A 14,532-nucleotide genomic window follows, 5' to 3' on the forward strand; every position below is an offset into this window, starting at 1 on the left:
TATTTTAAAATCATACTAATACAAGTTCAGTATTCCCTAATGGTAGTTTGTCCACTGCTGTGATGTTACACAAAAATACTGTCAGGAGTGCTGTGGTTCACGCTGTCTTCTATACTAACTGGAGAGGTCACACATAGCAAGCATTCCTTTGCATATATTTTAACAAGAGTTCTGTGAAGAGTTTCTGTGGAACTCTACTTAGTATTTCATAGTCACAAATCCTTTGCTTTGTTACCTTCACTGATCTAAATAAGGCTTTTATGAGTATATCAGTGTTGTTCTGAAGGGTATGATTGAGCACTTCATAAACAACTCTTCCCATAATTTCCGCATGGAGACGCAGCAGATACCCAACTTCTATACCACCCCTCAGACAGACAATATGCATTATACTAGGCATTTACTTTTTCAGGATATTCTGCCAGTTTCCTTCCACAACACAAGGTGTCTGCTAGTATAATAACAGTTAATTGTTCAGTTTGCAGGACTCACATGATCACATATTACTTGCAGCACAAGCTGTAGTGTTAAATGTCTTCATTCAGGGAAAAAAGACATACATACATTTATACATATTTATTTTAATTTTTTAAAAGTAGCATTTGCAGTTTCTTTTAAGCATTCACCTCTCTTTTGCTTCAAATGTGCACTTATTGAAACATCTACTGGCTTCCATGTCCAAGATTCATACCTATAATAATACATGCCAGAATCAAGCTTCATTGCTTGTTGGCAGCCTCCTGTCATGAAAATATTATACAGTAACTTGAGTGTAGGAAAGGCCTATGTTTGTCATCAAGCAATAGGCTGGGACTGGATTAGTCTCCTTGAGTCCAAGGGTAACAATGCTTTCCAGAACACTGAAGCTCACATAGTAACTTTTGTTTCCTTTCGTATCCAGTAAGTGAACAAAGTGGTTGATTTTTCTATGGTAGCTTCTTTAGTTGGTAAGATTTCCTCAACATCTACAGCAAAACACCAGTTGTAGACTTCAATTATTTAGAAATGTTGTCTTTTAACAGCAAGAAAATACTTGATCTGGCATGTAATTAAGCGAACTGGGAACAAACCAAATTTCATCCTCAGATAAACATATGTAACTACTATAGATTTTGATCTAACCCACACACAAAATTTTACACATACTACAAATAGAAACAGAAGTTATCAGCAAAAGACTATCTTACATTGTTTCAAATTAATTTGCAACTATACAATTTTAATGTAATAGAAAAAGGAAAGGAATATAACAGAACAGGTATGAAGAGAAATATTTTCCAAACTTTTATTTGTGCACATTCATCAGGTGAAAAAGATAACTTTTACAGCTTCTTTGGTGCCCAATATTCAGCATACAAAAATGTAAAAGACTATTCACAAATAAAACACAAGCTCAAACTAAAAAAAAAAAGTTTTAAAGGTAGTGCACATCGTGACAGCTTTGCTTATGAATACACAGAAATTACTGCAAAAATAAATAGAATGTCTTTTTAAAAGCAGCAATTTCATATCTTGTAAACTTCTGTTTTTACAATACAGCACTGTTAAGAGTAAAATCCAAAAGGACTGGAGTTTATACTGTGGCCATGAACAAGAAAAAAGTCTGTATTCCTCTGCTATAGTTGGTCCAGTTTTCCTTTTTGCTTTTAGTCCAATGTGCAGCAGTCTTTAAAGGTGCTTGGTTAGGGAACCTAACCATCAAGTGGTGAGTTATAAAACTTATTTTCTGCTTTCAAACACGAAGGGGTAAATCTGCTCCACAGCACTGGCGACAGCCTTTACGTTTGGCCCTGAGATATATTAAAAAAGGGGAAAAAAAAAAGAAAAAAGCAATAGGAAGAGAAATAAATCAGACCATCGTGAATTAAAACAACTGTCTTTAACAATTTTAGCTACCATAACTTTAGTTTGTAAACAAGAACAATTTCTCCCAAATTAAGAATGTTTTCCTCCCATCACTTCTACTTACAAGAGAAAGACTCTAATGTGGATGCTGTAAGATGTTCCACTCTGGCCAATGGCTAGAGTACAAATAAACACTATTGATTTCCTTACAAGTTTCATATTTCTTAATCAGTCAGCCCAGGGAAGATTGTAGCAGCTGAGTGTCAGAAATAAAGGAAATAATTTTACTTACACTACTCTTCTAGGAATTTGCACTATCCAGATTTGTATGAGCTAGCTACACTTAATTCTTCTTTTAAATAGCCACCAACAAAAATTAATGCTAAATAATGCTGCATTTAATTTAAGTATGTTTCAAGCAAATTTATCTTTGAAAACTTTTCAATCTTGATTTTGCAAATAGCTCCAAACATTAATCTCAGGACATCTGCAAGCCAGAGAGTGATTATTATCTCAGGATGAAGCAGCTGTAGGGTATCTGATTTATCAACATTTGAGGAAAGCAAACGAACTACCAGTGCTTTTTAACAGAACTAGATTCTTTTCCACAACAAACAATTGAGGTCATAAATGAACAAGCAATGCACATGCCAAAAGAAATTCATCCTGGATAGAAGTTTGGTGATGCATGATAAATCAAATCAGCTATTTCTCAAGTGCTTCAATGCCTAAGAACACAATTTCTTTTTACTCTCCTTTTGGACTTCAGAAGTTAACCTCAAGTAGAAAGAACCATTCAAAATGGCTCCCCAAAATCACAAATAACTGGCTACACCTTATTTATGTAATCTGGGAAATACTGTTCTAATTCACGTGCTAAGTTGGGAAGAAAATGGAGTGGACCAGGATTATTCTTGTTTTCAAGTTGAGTTAAATGTTCACTTAAGCTTAGGTAAAAGCCTATAATATTCTCCACCTTCTAGACAGATGCTGCACCCTTCTCTAAGTTGTCTGCTACTGTACAAACACAAGCTCAAAAGACAGCCTTCAGGAAGCAGCATTGAGTAGACACAAACTTACAGAAAGGCTAAATCTCATTAAGAAGATGATGTGAGGCACTGAGTCTTCTAAGACTTCAGGGAAGCTCAAGCTTCCAATTTATCTTAAATCTAATTTCTAGTTCAACCAGTTCAGAATACATGCTTCAGTGTAGCTTACAGTATTATGAAGATTAAAAAAAAATAATAAAAATAAAAAAAAATACAAACAAATGAAGCCCTCAGACCTTGTCCATTCAAGGTAATTTTTAAGCCTATCAATCATAACATTTTCTATGTAACTCCTCTGGAATTTGGCTCTGAAACAATTTAGATGAAAGCGCAGGGAAACAAAATCCACTCCATCTACTCAACATATCTTTTGACTATTTTGAACATCATCTTTTCCTAACTTACTGTCCCTGAAGTTAAATATTCCCAACAAGTTAAATATTTATGGCATCAAAATACCTGTAACTGTGATACTGCCAGTTGAAAAAATCTGTAAGGTAGCTCTGAGAGTTTTTATTCTGTAGCACACAGCAGGATGAAGTTCTGGTTCATAACTAGAAAACAAAATAAGAGGTCAAAACTCAAAATGAAAAGCTTAAGAGGTACACAAGCACTGTTACTCTTTAAAATCCTACCGTACCTAGCATGAGGTCTGTTATTCTTCGTAAATTCTGGCAATCTGATCTCAAAGGGCATGTTGCACACTGCTAAAACATTCACAACTTTAAAATCTGTGAAAATTACCTTTTTAAAAAGAAAGGAAAGAGTCATTAAAAATTCAGTTCATAGAGAAGCAGAGATGTATGCATTGCAAAAAATCTTAAACGAGTACTATAAGAATACTAGTTAATAGTATTTTGATCAATGTGATTAATGCATTTCTGATAACAGTTTAAAGAGTACTTAATGGATTCAAATCATTTACTTTATCCTTCTATAGTATAGTAGTTGTTGAACTAGGTATTTCACAGTTCTACTATGTGGTTTTAGTACAATTTACTTTAAGAATGAGATGCAGGAACAACTCATCGCTATCCTAAACACATCAAATTTGAAAGCAAACTAAAATAATTCATGAGACATCAAAGTAAGCAAAAAAAAAAATGTTTCATTGTTACAAGAATTCTTTGCAATATGGAAAAGTGTCTTTAGTGTTTCATTGCTATAAATGATTTTATTAAAGGTAGGAATAAGAAAAGACAAAAATTTCTTCATTTCAAATCTCCATTCTGGCAACATCTTCTTTACAGTCTTTGACCTTCTGCAACCTACCACAGACCACAGACACTGTAATTCTCCGTTCATGGCTATTCTACATTAAAGTAGCCAACAGACAATACCTAAGCAAGTGCACTGATCAATAGTCAGTATTAGTAAGATCACTGCAGAATATTTCAGTGTATTTGAAACAAATTAAACAGAAAATGATCATTCCTCAGTCAAAACTTTTAAGTATGAGTGGAGGCAAAAAACCTTATAAAAAAGTCAACTATTACTTCAAACCTTAAAGTACATTCCACTTAAACCACTCACTTTATTATAAAACTTTGTGCACCTACACTGGAGGCACCGTTCATCTCCCAATAATCCAATGATCCGCTCTAGCTTTTAGAGCCTGGTTCTAATGTATACATTAGCAATAAAATTGCCTAACTTCTGCTTGGGTTGAATACAGTCTGAATGGGATAGCCTGTTGGTAAACATAGATTGTGGATAAACAGCACAACTGGCTATCAGGAAGTTTTAAAATACATTTTCATACTCTGAGTCATTCATAACCCTTACAACACAGTTGAAGTAGTATTTTTGACTAGTAACTGTAATCCAAATAGAAAAGAGGAGCTTCATGCCCTGAGTTTTTCATTTGACTTAGTTTCAGCTGTGCAATCTCAACACAGCAGCATTTCCCTCCACTGCAATTAACAGGGCTAAAATGTGCCCTAAACAAGATAGACATGCATTTGCTATTCCACCATAAATGAAGGAAATAGTCTTCAAATGACAGCTTGGTTTATACATTTCAGCACTTCTTCCAAATGAATAGAAAAATACATTGTAAGATTCAAGAAACAATTGTGGGTGGTTCATTTAACAAATACTGTTCATTAGCCAGAGAAAAAGCACAATTCTAAGCTGCCAAATGAAACTCAAATCCACTAAGTAAGACAGATTCTCTTTGATAGCATCTGGAAAATGTATTCTGTAACAAAAGGGGCATCTGAGTGAAAACATGCTGGTTGCTGAATTGTTAAGTTCCCTCATATTTTTTTTTTCCAAAAACAGTGTTTACCAGCATTGCTTAAGTCACACAATTCCATTTTCATTAGAATTACCTGAAAACCTAGTTTCTGTAGACAACGAGCTAGTCGTCTGGCACCAAATTTAGCTTCTTCTTCACTGTAAAGCAGACAATCTAGCATTAATAGAGCATATATTTATGTTCACACATAGTAAGTAGATAATCAGAGTATAAAATAAACCATTATGCAAGCATGAAGTGTGATCACGTGGACAGCTGTTTATTTTATCCAGCTGTACATATCAAATTCTATTGTCACTGTCTAGATATTCAGTCTTCAAATATGGTATAAAGAATTCTATTCCACCGCTCAGTTCGAGTCAGTAGGAGCTGCAGTGGAAGTCATACTTTGATCAAACATAAATGCTCCTAAGAGACAAATATGACCACAAGCAGCCTGAATTTGGCCATCCTGACTTGGTGGTTACTTTTCATCCCACTCTCCTTTACAATGGGTGTGTTAACTTGCCTGGAGGTATAGAAAAGAATGCAGTGTTTAACATTCCTACTAGTAGAAAGCACAACATAAAGTTTAGGAGAAAAGCTCACCATACAGTTACATGGTGTGCAGGGTGAAAGGAAAAAAAAACCAAAGAACTCTATCATTTGAATGGTAGTACTGACCAAACATTCTCCATTTTGAGATGGAGAACATATACAAAAAGCATACAGATTTATCATTGTATCTTATCCACAGTGTGGACACATCTCAAGAGGAACTTAGCCTAATGAGCCTTAATGGGTTCAGTGAGTTCCTGTATCTGAATTAAATTTGCTCTTGCTTCTTTCCAGTCCCTCAGTAGTATATAACCTAATTAAATTCAGGTAGGTTTTCATGTAATAATAAAAGAGACATTCCTTAAAAAACATCATCCCTTTCTAGATTTCAAGTTCTGGCTTAAAAAAACAACAACAACAACAATATATATATATATATATATATATATCTTATATATCTTATATATCTTATATATATATATATATATCTTAGAGAGTTTTCAAGAGAAATCACTAGGATTTTTTTTTTCATAAAGTAGTTTTTCCAACTGTTCTTCCAGAAGGCTGAAATGAAGTTTCTTAAGATTTCGATTTGGTCCAAGGCAGACACTGCATAGATAAATTCCGCCCAAATGCTTAGTTGGCAAGAATGTGATACAATGTGAGGGAATATTAACAGTAGCAAGCACTGCCTCTTGCTAACTTCGTCATCTGTAACATTATGTTTTAAAATACACATCAATTTCATCCACAGAAAAGATTTTCATGAACTTACCTTGTGGCTCCTGTGCAAATAACTTTTCCTGAGGACCAAATTGTGGCTGTAATCCTAGGTTTTCTAAGTTTCATTAATACTTTCTGAAAAGGAAAATGAAAGCGAAGCATTGGGAATTAGTTCAATTTCATACTAAGGAAAAAAAAAATTACACTAATAATATTCTCTTTATTTTTTATAAGTCTTGAACCGTTCCTTTCATCTCTTTCAGCAATTACAAAATAAGCTCCTGAGAAGAGCTAAATAAACATGCACTGAATTAGCCGTTCAATTTTAACACAACAGATTGAAAGTCAGTCCCCCCTTAAAAAAAAAAAAAAAAAAAAAGCTGAAAGCCACAGCACCATTATTATTATTATTATTATTATTATTTGTTATTATTATCTCAACTATCACACTGCTAATTCCTTATCAGGATAAATTTTCTGAGAAAAGAAAATCGAATTTGGAGACAAACTAGATCCGAATGCATAGGAGGTCTCATCAGATATCTTAATAAACAGGCTTAGCATTTGACATGACTTGTTAAGCATTCTGCATAACTACAGAAATAAAATTTCTCTATCCATCATACGTGGATATCAGATACATGAAGTTTTAGCTTAAGGAACATATACATAAAAACAGATAACTGTGTTACATTAAATCTCTTACCCCAACATCACGCTTGTATATCACATTTGCTCCCTCTAATGCAATCTTTCTCAAGTTTAAATGACATCTTGTTCTAAAAACACACACTACATTTGTGATTAAAATGTCCAATGCAACATCACTGTCTGCATCCATTGGGGTGATTTACAACTCAGTTCTCGCACCAGTTCACCATGAAGATCACATCCTGAGAATGAAAACAACAAAATTAAGCATACCAGTAGAAAACTGTCTATTAACACTGTTCTTGTATACACTCATCCCTTAAATGAGACAAGAAGCAGAAGTGACTACAGTCTGACTCATTTAAGTTCACTGTGTGTGGGGGGGGGGGGGGGGGAGGGATGTCTGCATCCTGTGCACTATAAAATAGGAGGCTGCTTGTTTGAAGCCACGTTGCCAGACTTAACAGACATAAAATGTATGTACTTTATTTTTAAATCTACTGGTTAAATATGTTACAGCTCTTAGCAACTATATTAGGACACCGCAAAGCTTATTAAAACATTTTCCATAGCTTCAAAGGATAAATGAGAAATGAGCTGAGGAATGAGTTGACGATGTCACTAGACGCCTCGGGAAAATGCATTTCTCTCACTGCTTACATTGATAATTCTGAACAGCTTATCATTTCTATTGAAATGGATGAGCCTGCTGAGTAACTCTGAAACTCAGAAGTTACACACACTACAGCCTGCAGACAGTCTGCAACCAAAGTTTACCCACTTCTCCCCCAGCATTCTAGGCTAAACTCTCCAAATGTAAGAGCATGGGGTGAACTATACAAACTATCCTGATGGCAGCAACAGGCCATGAGACATAGGAGCCTCTAATCCCCTTTTGCTCTGCCACAGGAATGACACAGAACAAGCATACGCTATGCACACAGAAAAATCAAATGTTTCTAAGGAACAGCATGAGTGTTACCATGAAGGTACAGGACAGCCACCCAGCACACAACACAGCAAACCTAACACAGCAAGGAACTGCTCAATCTGCCTATGCATGCCAGGGGTGATGCTCCTACCAAACACTTTGACTAGAAGAAGACTGTGAGACAGGGGCAGGCATATTGCTCAATGCCATCCTGCAACTGATGGCATCGCTTCTGTAAGCACACCAAAGCCAAGATGGCTGGCATTTCACATAAATTCCAGATGAAGTGGAATTCCACCTTTTGGAGAAAGGTGGGGGAAATAAAGAGCAAGAACATTGGTATAAAGTGAAAAGGACTAATATACAAAAATATCAGAGCTTATTAAGGAATTTTTCTTTGTATAAGAATGTAAAAATGTTAGTTCTCATTCAGGAGAATGAGGTTAAGCACAGAGCAGCCTGAGGGTTAGAGGCAATAGTACCCCAGATAGCTCTTGTGCCACTCATCTAAAATGGTAGTAAAATTTCACCCCAAATGAATCCCTATAGAAAGCAAAGGCCAAAATCAAAGAAACTGTCAGATACGCAACATGCTCTATGCAGTCACTGCCATCGAAAAAGCAGAAGACTATGTATCAAAAACACCCATACACATAACACAATGCAATGCACATTTATAATCTCATAAATCTTTTGGTTTATGTATCAAACCTACAAGACACAAACTTACCAATGTTATTATCATTATTTCCACCTTCCTAAACGTCATAATAAAACTCACTGCCAACACAGAGTAATGTACAGTGCAGATGTGTGTAATGCACTTGATAAACTGCTGTGACAGTCACCTTCTCCTATTGAGCAGCTGGCTCCCAGCTAAAAGAATTATTCTATAATTATTGGTTTGTCCAATATAAGAAAAGGAGAGGCAGGTGACTAACACAGAAATCGATGAAGAAATGGCAAGATAGGGAGGAAACCAAAGGCAATGTGTGGGGGAGAGAAGGCAGAGAACAAACAGTTACTAATTAGTATTCCCAGATCTCCTTTTTCTTTTTTCTTTTTTTTTTTTTTTTTTTTTTAATTCAAAATTATATGAATCCTATGCAGTTACAAATGACTTGTTCCATCTGGTTTTGCTGGACTACTACAGATTGGGTTAGCAATTTATGGCACTGGATCCAAAGATAGCACATGTGCAGATTTTGAACAGCACGCAGGCAGGGACAGCGTAGAGAGAGGAGCTGGAAGCCATGGCATCCTGAGAGAGGCATTTGTTTTCCATCCTGGCTCCATGTCCTGACTTTTGCTGAGATCACTTACTGGAACCCAGGAACTAATGCTAGGCAAGAAGATAGCTGCAATGGACACTGTCTCCCAGATTTCACCATGTTCCTACTGGCACATTCAATCTCCACAGTCTGTAAGAATAATGCCATCGTGCAGATGAAAAGGTTCCTAACTGCTAAGCAAACTATAACACTGTATGAGAATATCCCCATGAAACACTGGCAGTTTGTCTTAAATAGAACCTAAGAGAAAAGCTTTAAGGAAAAAAAAAAAAAAAAAAAAAAAAAAAGCAATTGAGAGACATGAAAATCACATCTTAAAAGGAAAAGATCTATCACTAAAGGGAAATTTACAGGAAAAATCTCAATGTTAAAATGTTGTGGAACTGTCTGTAAGAAGGTTTTCAGAAATTACGATGTATCTTGGTTAGGTGTACAAGTTACTTCAATGAGTTTTAAGGGAGAAAAATTGTAAGATATTAGGGTACCATACCCCCATTTTCATTAGCCACATTCTGAAAGCTCAAGACAACAGATATATAGGCAGGACCTTTTTAAATCTGTAATCTAATTTGAGCTGTAGCTAATATTCTAGACTGTGGTTTGCAACATTCACTTAAAAAGTGACAGAATTTTTCATAAAAGCAGTTATGTAAACACAGCATAAGAATTGAAAAACTGCCTTTTTGTGACTGTAGCATTATCTGATCTACCAAAAGAAGATCACTGAAACACTTCACTCAAATGCTGAACATTTCAAATATTCGCTATGACATTTCTCCATTTGCACTAAGATGACTGCATTTGCTGCTGCAAATACCACCCAAATTCCTTCAAAATCTGAGTGTGGACAATCTCAAATTCAGTATGTCCATCCTCATTTAGCACATAAATACAGCACCAACCTCTTCCAAGGCATGGTTTAGAATTACTAGATGAAACAAGCTGCTTCTATACTTGGATGCGCTGAACAGTGAGCATAACCTGCTACAAGCTCTGCCTCAGGTGTTCATTTTGATGTCTCATGCTGTATCAGCAACAAAGAAAAAATTGTTCAGAAAAAGACGTGCTCCTTCTTCAGGAAGTCTTAAAGAAATCCAAATGCACAGCAACCACTTCAACAGAAATTAATGATTTAAAAAAATACTAATATATGCACCACATAAAAACACCCCAAACCATCTTTACAAAAAATAGCGTAAGAAGGTTCATTAAAAAAAAAAACAAACAAAAAACCTGTTCTTTCTTCTGTTTCTCTCCAGTAGCACAACCAGCTGGAACACATAGTTGTAACCAATGCTTTGATGCTCCTCTTCCCAAGTTTTCCTTTCTCATCTCTGATTATTGATGCACCCTACTGCATCCCATTCAAGGCCAGGTTGGATGGGGCCTCAGGCAGCCTGATCTTGTGCCAGCCCTGCTAACAACAGGAGGGTTGGAAGCAGATGTTCTCTAAGGTCCCTTCTAACCCAAGACGTACTATGATCCCTTATGGGTAGCTCTGATCCATCCTCTTATTTTCCAAATTGAATTTCTACATTTCTGTTTCGTATCTGCAAACTAGGAAAAATAATCTTGTCATGCTTTTAGAAAGACAGTTTGATATTAAGGAACAGCCTTATGTATGTGCCTTTTACTCTCCTGTATTTATGCACTTATATTTGCAGAGCAGTGGGACTGAGTAGAAACTTAACATCTGGTTCTTTCCTGTTTAGGGTTCACAAATTCCAAGTTGATTTCACTGAGCTCAATTTATGTTCTCCTGATTAATATCACCCAAAAGTTCTCTCATCTGAACCTTAAACTTTTGGCAGCTTAAATCCCATTTCAAAAGTATGTTCTGCCAGCCACTGCTAATTTAGTATCAGGCTAAAACAGAAGATAAAATCATTTACTTTTCTACACACACAGCTTTACTTTTGTATTGTACACTTCATTCAGCTTTCTCCAGAGCAAGTAACAAGTAACATATTTGAATTCAAATTTTCTTGTATGAATGTAACAGAATCCACACCAAGAGAGAAAAGATACATAAATGCATCTTCACAAAAGTTTGTATTATTCCATTTTATCATAGACATTTTGAAAGCTTGTTCTCTCTTTTAAACACGGATGTCAGGGAAACCAATGGAATACTGTCATTAAGGGAAAAAAAAAAAAAAAAAAAAAAAAAAAAGAGGAGGAAGAAAAGCAAATAGATCAAGCAAAGAACCTCAAAATAAGAACAATAAAAACTAATCTCAAGAATATTTGGCTCTAAGAAGTAGTGCATTCTATTCTCTGAAACTAGAGAAACTTCCCACTTCAGAGTAAGAACATTTTGAAGGAAGGAGAGAGAAAAGGATTGCACACTGCAATTCTTGGACAAAGCATTACCCATACATCCTCAATTAGGATCAAGGCCATACTATTTTTGAAACTATATAAACATACACAGAGAAACACACCCTGCACTGAAATCTTGCAATCTAAAAAAAGCCAGCTTGCTCTGACTTCCAAAAAAAATTCCAAACCAACACCACTGTCATTATCAAAGAGAACGAAAAGTCACTAGGGAAAGGGTATATAAACAAAGTACTATTTTAAGCTTTTGGCTACCTTTAGCTGAGAAACTCAGAGTTGCGAAGATAGATGATGGGTACCTAACAACGGTGATGCTAACATCAGAAAAGCTTTATGAACATATCTGTCACACCAGCAGAAGGACAAGCAACTTGTACTGGTTATTTTTAACCTAAGCGCTTTGCCAACCAATTCCAAAACCTGTTCCAACAGCCCAGTGGACAGCATTCCCAGTGGAACATACCACTGTTGCTATTGGCATTCCAACCAATAGCTTGAAAAGCATTTTTGACTAAGTTATCAAAAGAGTCCACGTGAGAATGAAGAACACAAAACACAACTCCTAGTGGGATCCAGGAGATAATTAATTCCATCCTCCTGTTCGTGTTCGGGCAATGGGGAAACAGGTCCGTACGAATGAGAGCTGACAGACTTGAGGTCTGCTTGAATCCTGGAATACAACACTATTACAGCGATCGGTGGACGACTCCCAAGAAATGAGAGCAATACTGCTACTGTCTGTCCAAGAACCCTCTGACTCAATCAGCTTTCTAAGTGTCAGAGCCAGAGGCATGTACTTTCATTTTTTATTGCCTCCAGTGGCAAGTTAAATTGTTCTAAAAGGGATCATTACCTTCAGACTAGCTCTTTCCAACTTCTGAGATTTACAGTCGCATGACTGTTTCCTATGGAACCAAAGCACATACAGCTTGGAAGAAATTTTACAAATATGTGCAAAAATAGCTGAAGTGGACATTTGTCCAAGAAGAACAACACAAAAAACCATTATACCTGCAATGCCAGGAGCAAGTAGGACACAAATTTCCCATTCTGCTTTGGATTCTTTTGAGTTAGACTATTGTGTGCCCACAGACCCAGGGTCTTCCAACACAAATCCAGCTACAGAAATAAAGCCAAGCTGCTTACAGAGCTAGCTGAGAAAGCCTGCTTTCAGAGAGTAACTTGTAACACGCCATTTTCCTCACGTTCTTCCCATCAAAATAAATCTGCTCATAGCCAGAGTGAGAATCACTTTGCATCCAGCTCTGTGCCACTTCTCCCTCAAAGCATCAAGCGATAGCCCAGCTCCAGGTGTTGAGAACTACCAATTCGATCTCAATAGCTAGATAGGTAGAAAACCGTCCGAAGTGCAATAAAAGCCTGGCCCAACAGGCTCGGTGGCCGTTCCACACTGACAAACGAGTGACAAAAACACAAAACCTGAACGACTTAGAATAAAGGGCACGTCGCGTGTTCCCTTTCTACCCGCCTCAGCTGAGAGAACTCTGCTAGCCGTGCTGTCGAGCCCGGCACGTGCCCGTCCTGTGCCGCAGCACTCAGGCAGCAATCGCCCCCAGTGAGCCGCGTCCCGGAGTTCCCAGCCAAGCACAGCACAGACAAAGCGCGGACACAAGGCCTCGCGCCCACCCGCTAGCCCACCCCGCACCGCACGCCCCGGGCGCCCCTCGGCACTTCGCCCCTTTAGGGGTCGCTCCCCCGGCCGAGCCGCGTCCCTCCCTCCGGCTTCCTCCATCTCCCGACTCCCGCCAGGGAAAGGGGCAGCGGAGGGAACGCGCCGACGCGAGGAGGGAAAGCAGAAGGCCGCGCTGCCTACCCCCGCAGCAGGAAGGGGCGCGGGCTCCCAGCGGCCGCCCGACGGAGCCGGGTCCCTCGGGCAGAGGCTAGCGGTGGAGCCGGGCCCGCTAAGCGGCGGCCCGCGGGCGGCGGGGAAGAGCGCGGCCCGGCGGCACGCGGCAGCCGTTACCGTGCGGGCGGGAGGCGGCTGGCAGGGTTGCTAGGCGCCCCGCCGCTCGCGCCCGGCGGCGTTCCGGATGACGGGCCGAGGCTCCGCGACAATAAACATCCCCCAGCGCCGCGGGCATAGACGCGACGCCGGCTAGAGCGGCCACCGGAAGTCGCTGCGGCGGGAGGGGAGGAAGGGGGCTGCGCCTGCGGCGCACTTCCGGTGTCGTGCGGGGTGTGTGTGTGGGTGGGTGTGGGGGGGAGAGAGGGGGCTCTTGCTCGCGAGGGGTCGCCCTTGGCGCATACTATTGCGATAGGCAGTTGCGACAGGCGTTGTTTTTCAGCGTGCTATGGATCTATGGATCTATGGTAACTATGGATCCTCCATAGTACAAAGCTGTAGTGCCAGGCCGTAGTGTTTGAGCGGAACGTTGGGCCCGAAGAAAGAAAATGGTGGCAGTGTGCCATGGTGCATACCACGCTGTCCCACTTCTCCAGGTCTATGGGGCTGTAGGTATCTAATGCCATCTCCATGCTTCCACCAGCAGGAGATGCTGTGACAGCAGATGTCACGCTGGAAGAGGACAGGAGACGCCACGGGCATGGGCCGGCCTGGGAAGGGTCTCTCAAGTATTCCCCTCTAGCTGCTGGCGTGAGGCATTGCCACGCTGCCTACCTGTGCTGCTGCACGCACCTCTCTGCGATATCCCGGCTGCCTGCTGCCAGCAGAGTCGGGGTACAGCAAAGTGGCTCTGAGACGACGTCTGAGAGCTGTGCTAGCAGCACCCAGAGCACGTTTCAGCTCCAAAGTTTGCCCTGTCCACACTCCAGTCCTTGCACACACGCTCAGTCGGGGGCCAGGCACGAACTGCCGGGCTGGGCTGCCACGCCTGCGTTAAAGCAGCGTGTGCCAAGCAGTCAGAATGCGTCGCATGGAGGTGC

General features: G+C 39.3%; 1 protein-coding gene across 1 annotated transcript; it reads right to left on the minus strand.

Moving 5' to 3' along the window:
* Positions 1-1,719: 1,719 nt before the first annotated feature.
* Positions 1,720-7,255, minus strand: TBPL1 (TATA-box binding protein like 1; the record flags this gene model as incomplete). The annotated part of the gene is made up of 6 exons (XM_079550059.1): positions 1,720-1,790; positions 3,354-3,448; positions 3,535-3,638; positions 5,228-5,291; positions 6,467-6,549; positions 7,121-7,255. The coding sequence occupies 6 exons, from the start codon at positions 7,253-7,255 to the stop codon at positions 1,720-1,722; spliced, it is 552 nt and encodes a 183-aa protein (XP_079406185.1).
* Positions 7,256-14,532: the final 7,277 nt, after the last annotated feature.

Source organism: Tetrao urogallus (genome assembly GCF_951394365.1).
Source record: "Tetrao urogallus genome assembly, chromosome: 2".
NCBI classification, from domain to species: Eukaryota; Metazoa; Chordata; class Aves; order Galliformes; family Phasianidae; genus Tetrao; species Tetrao urogallus.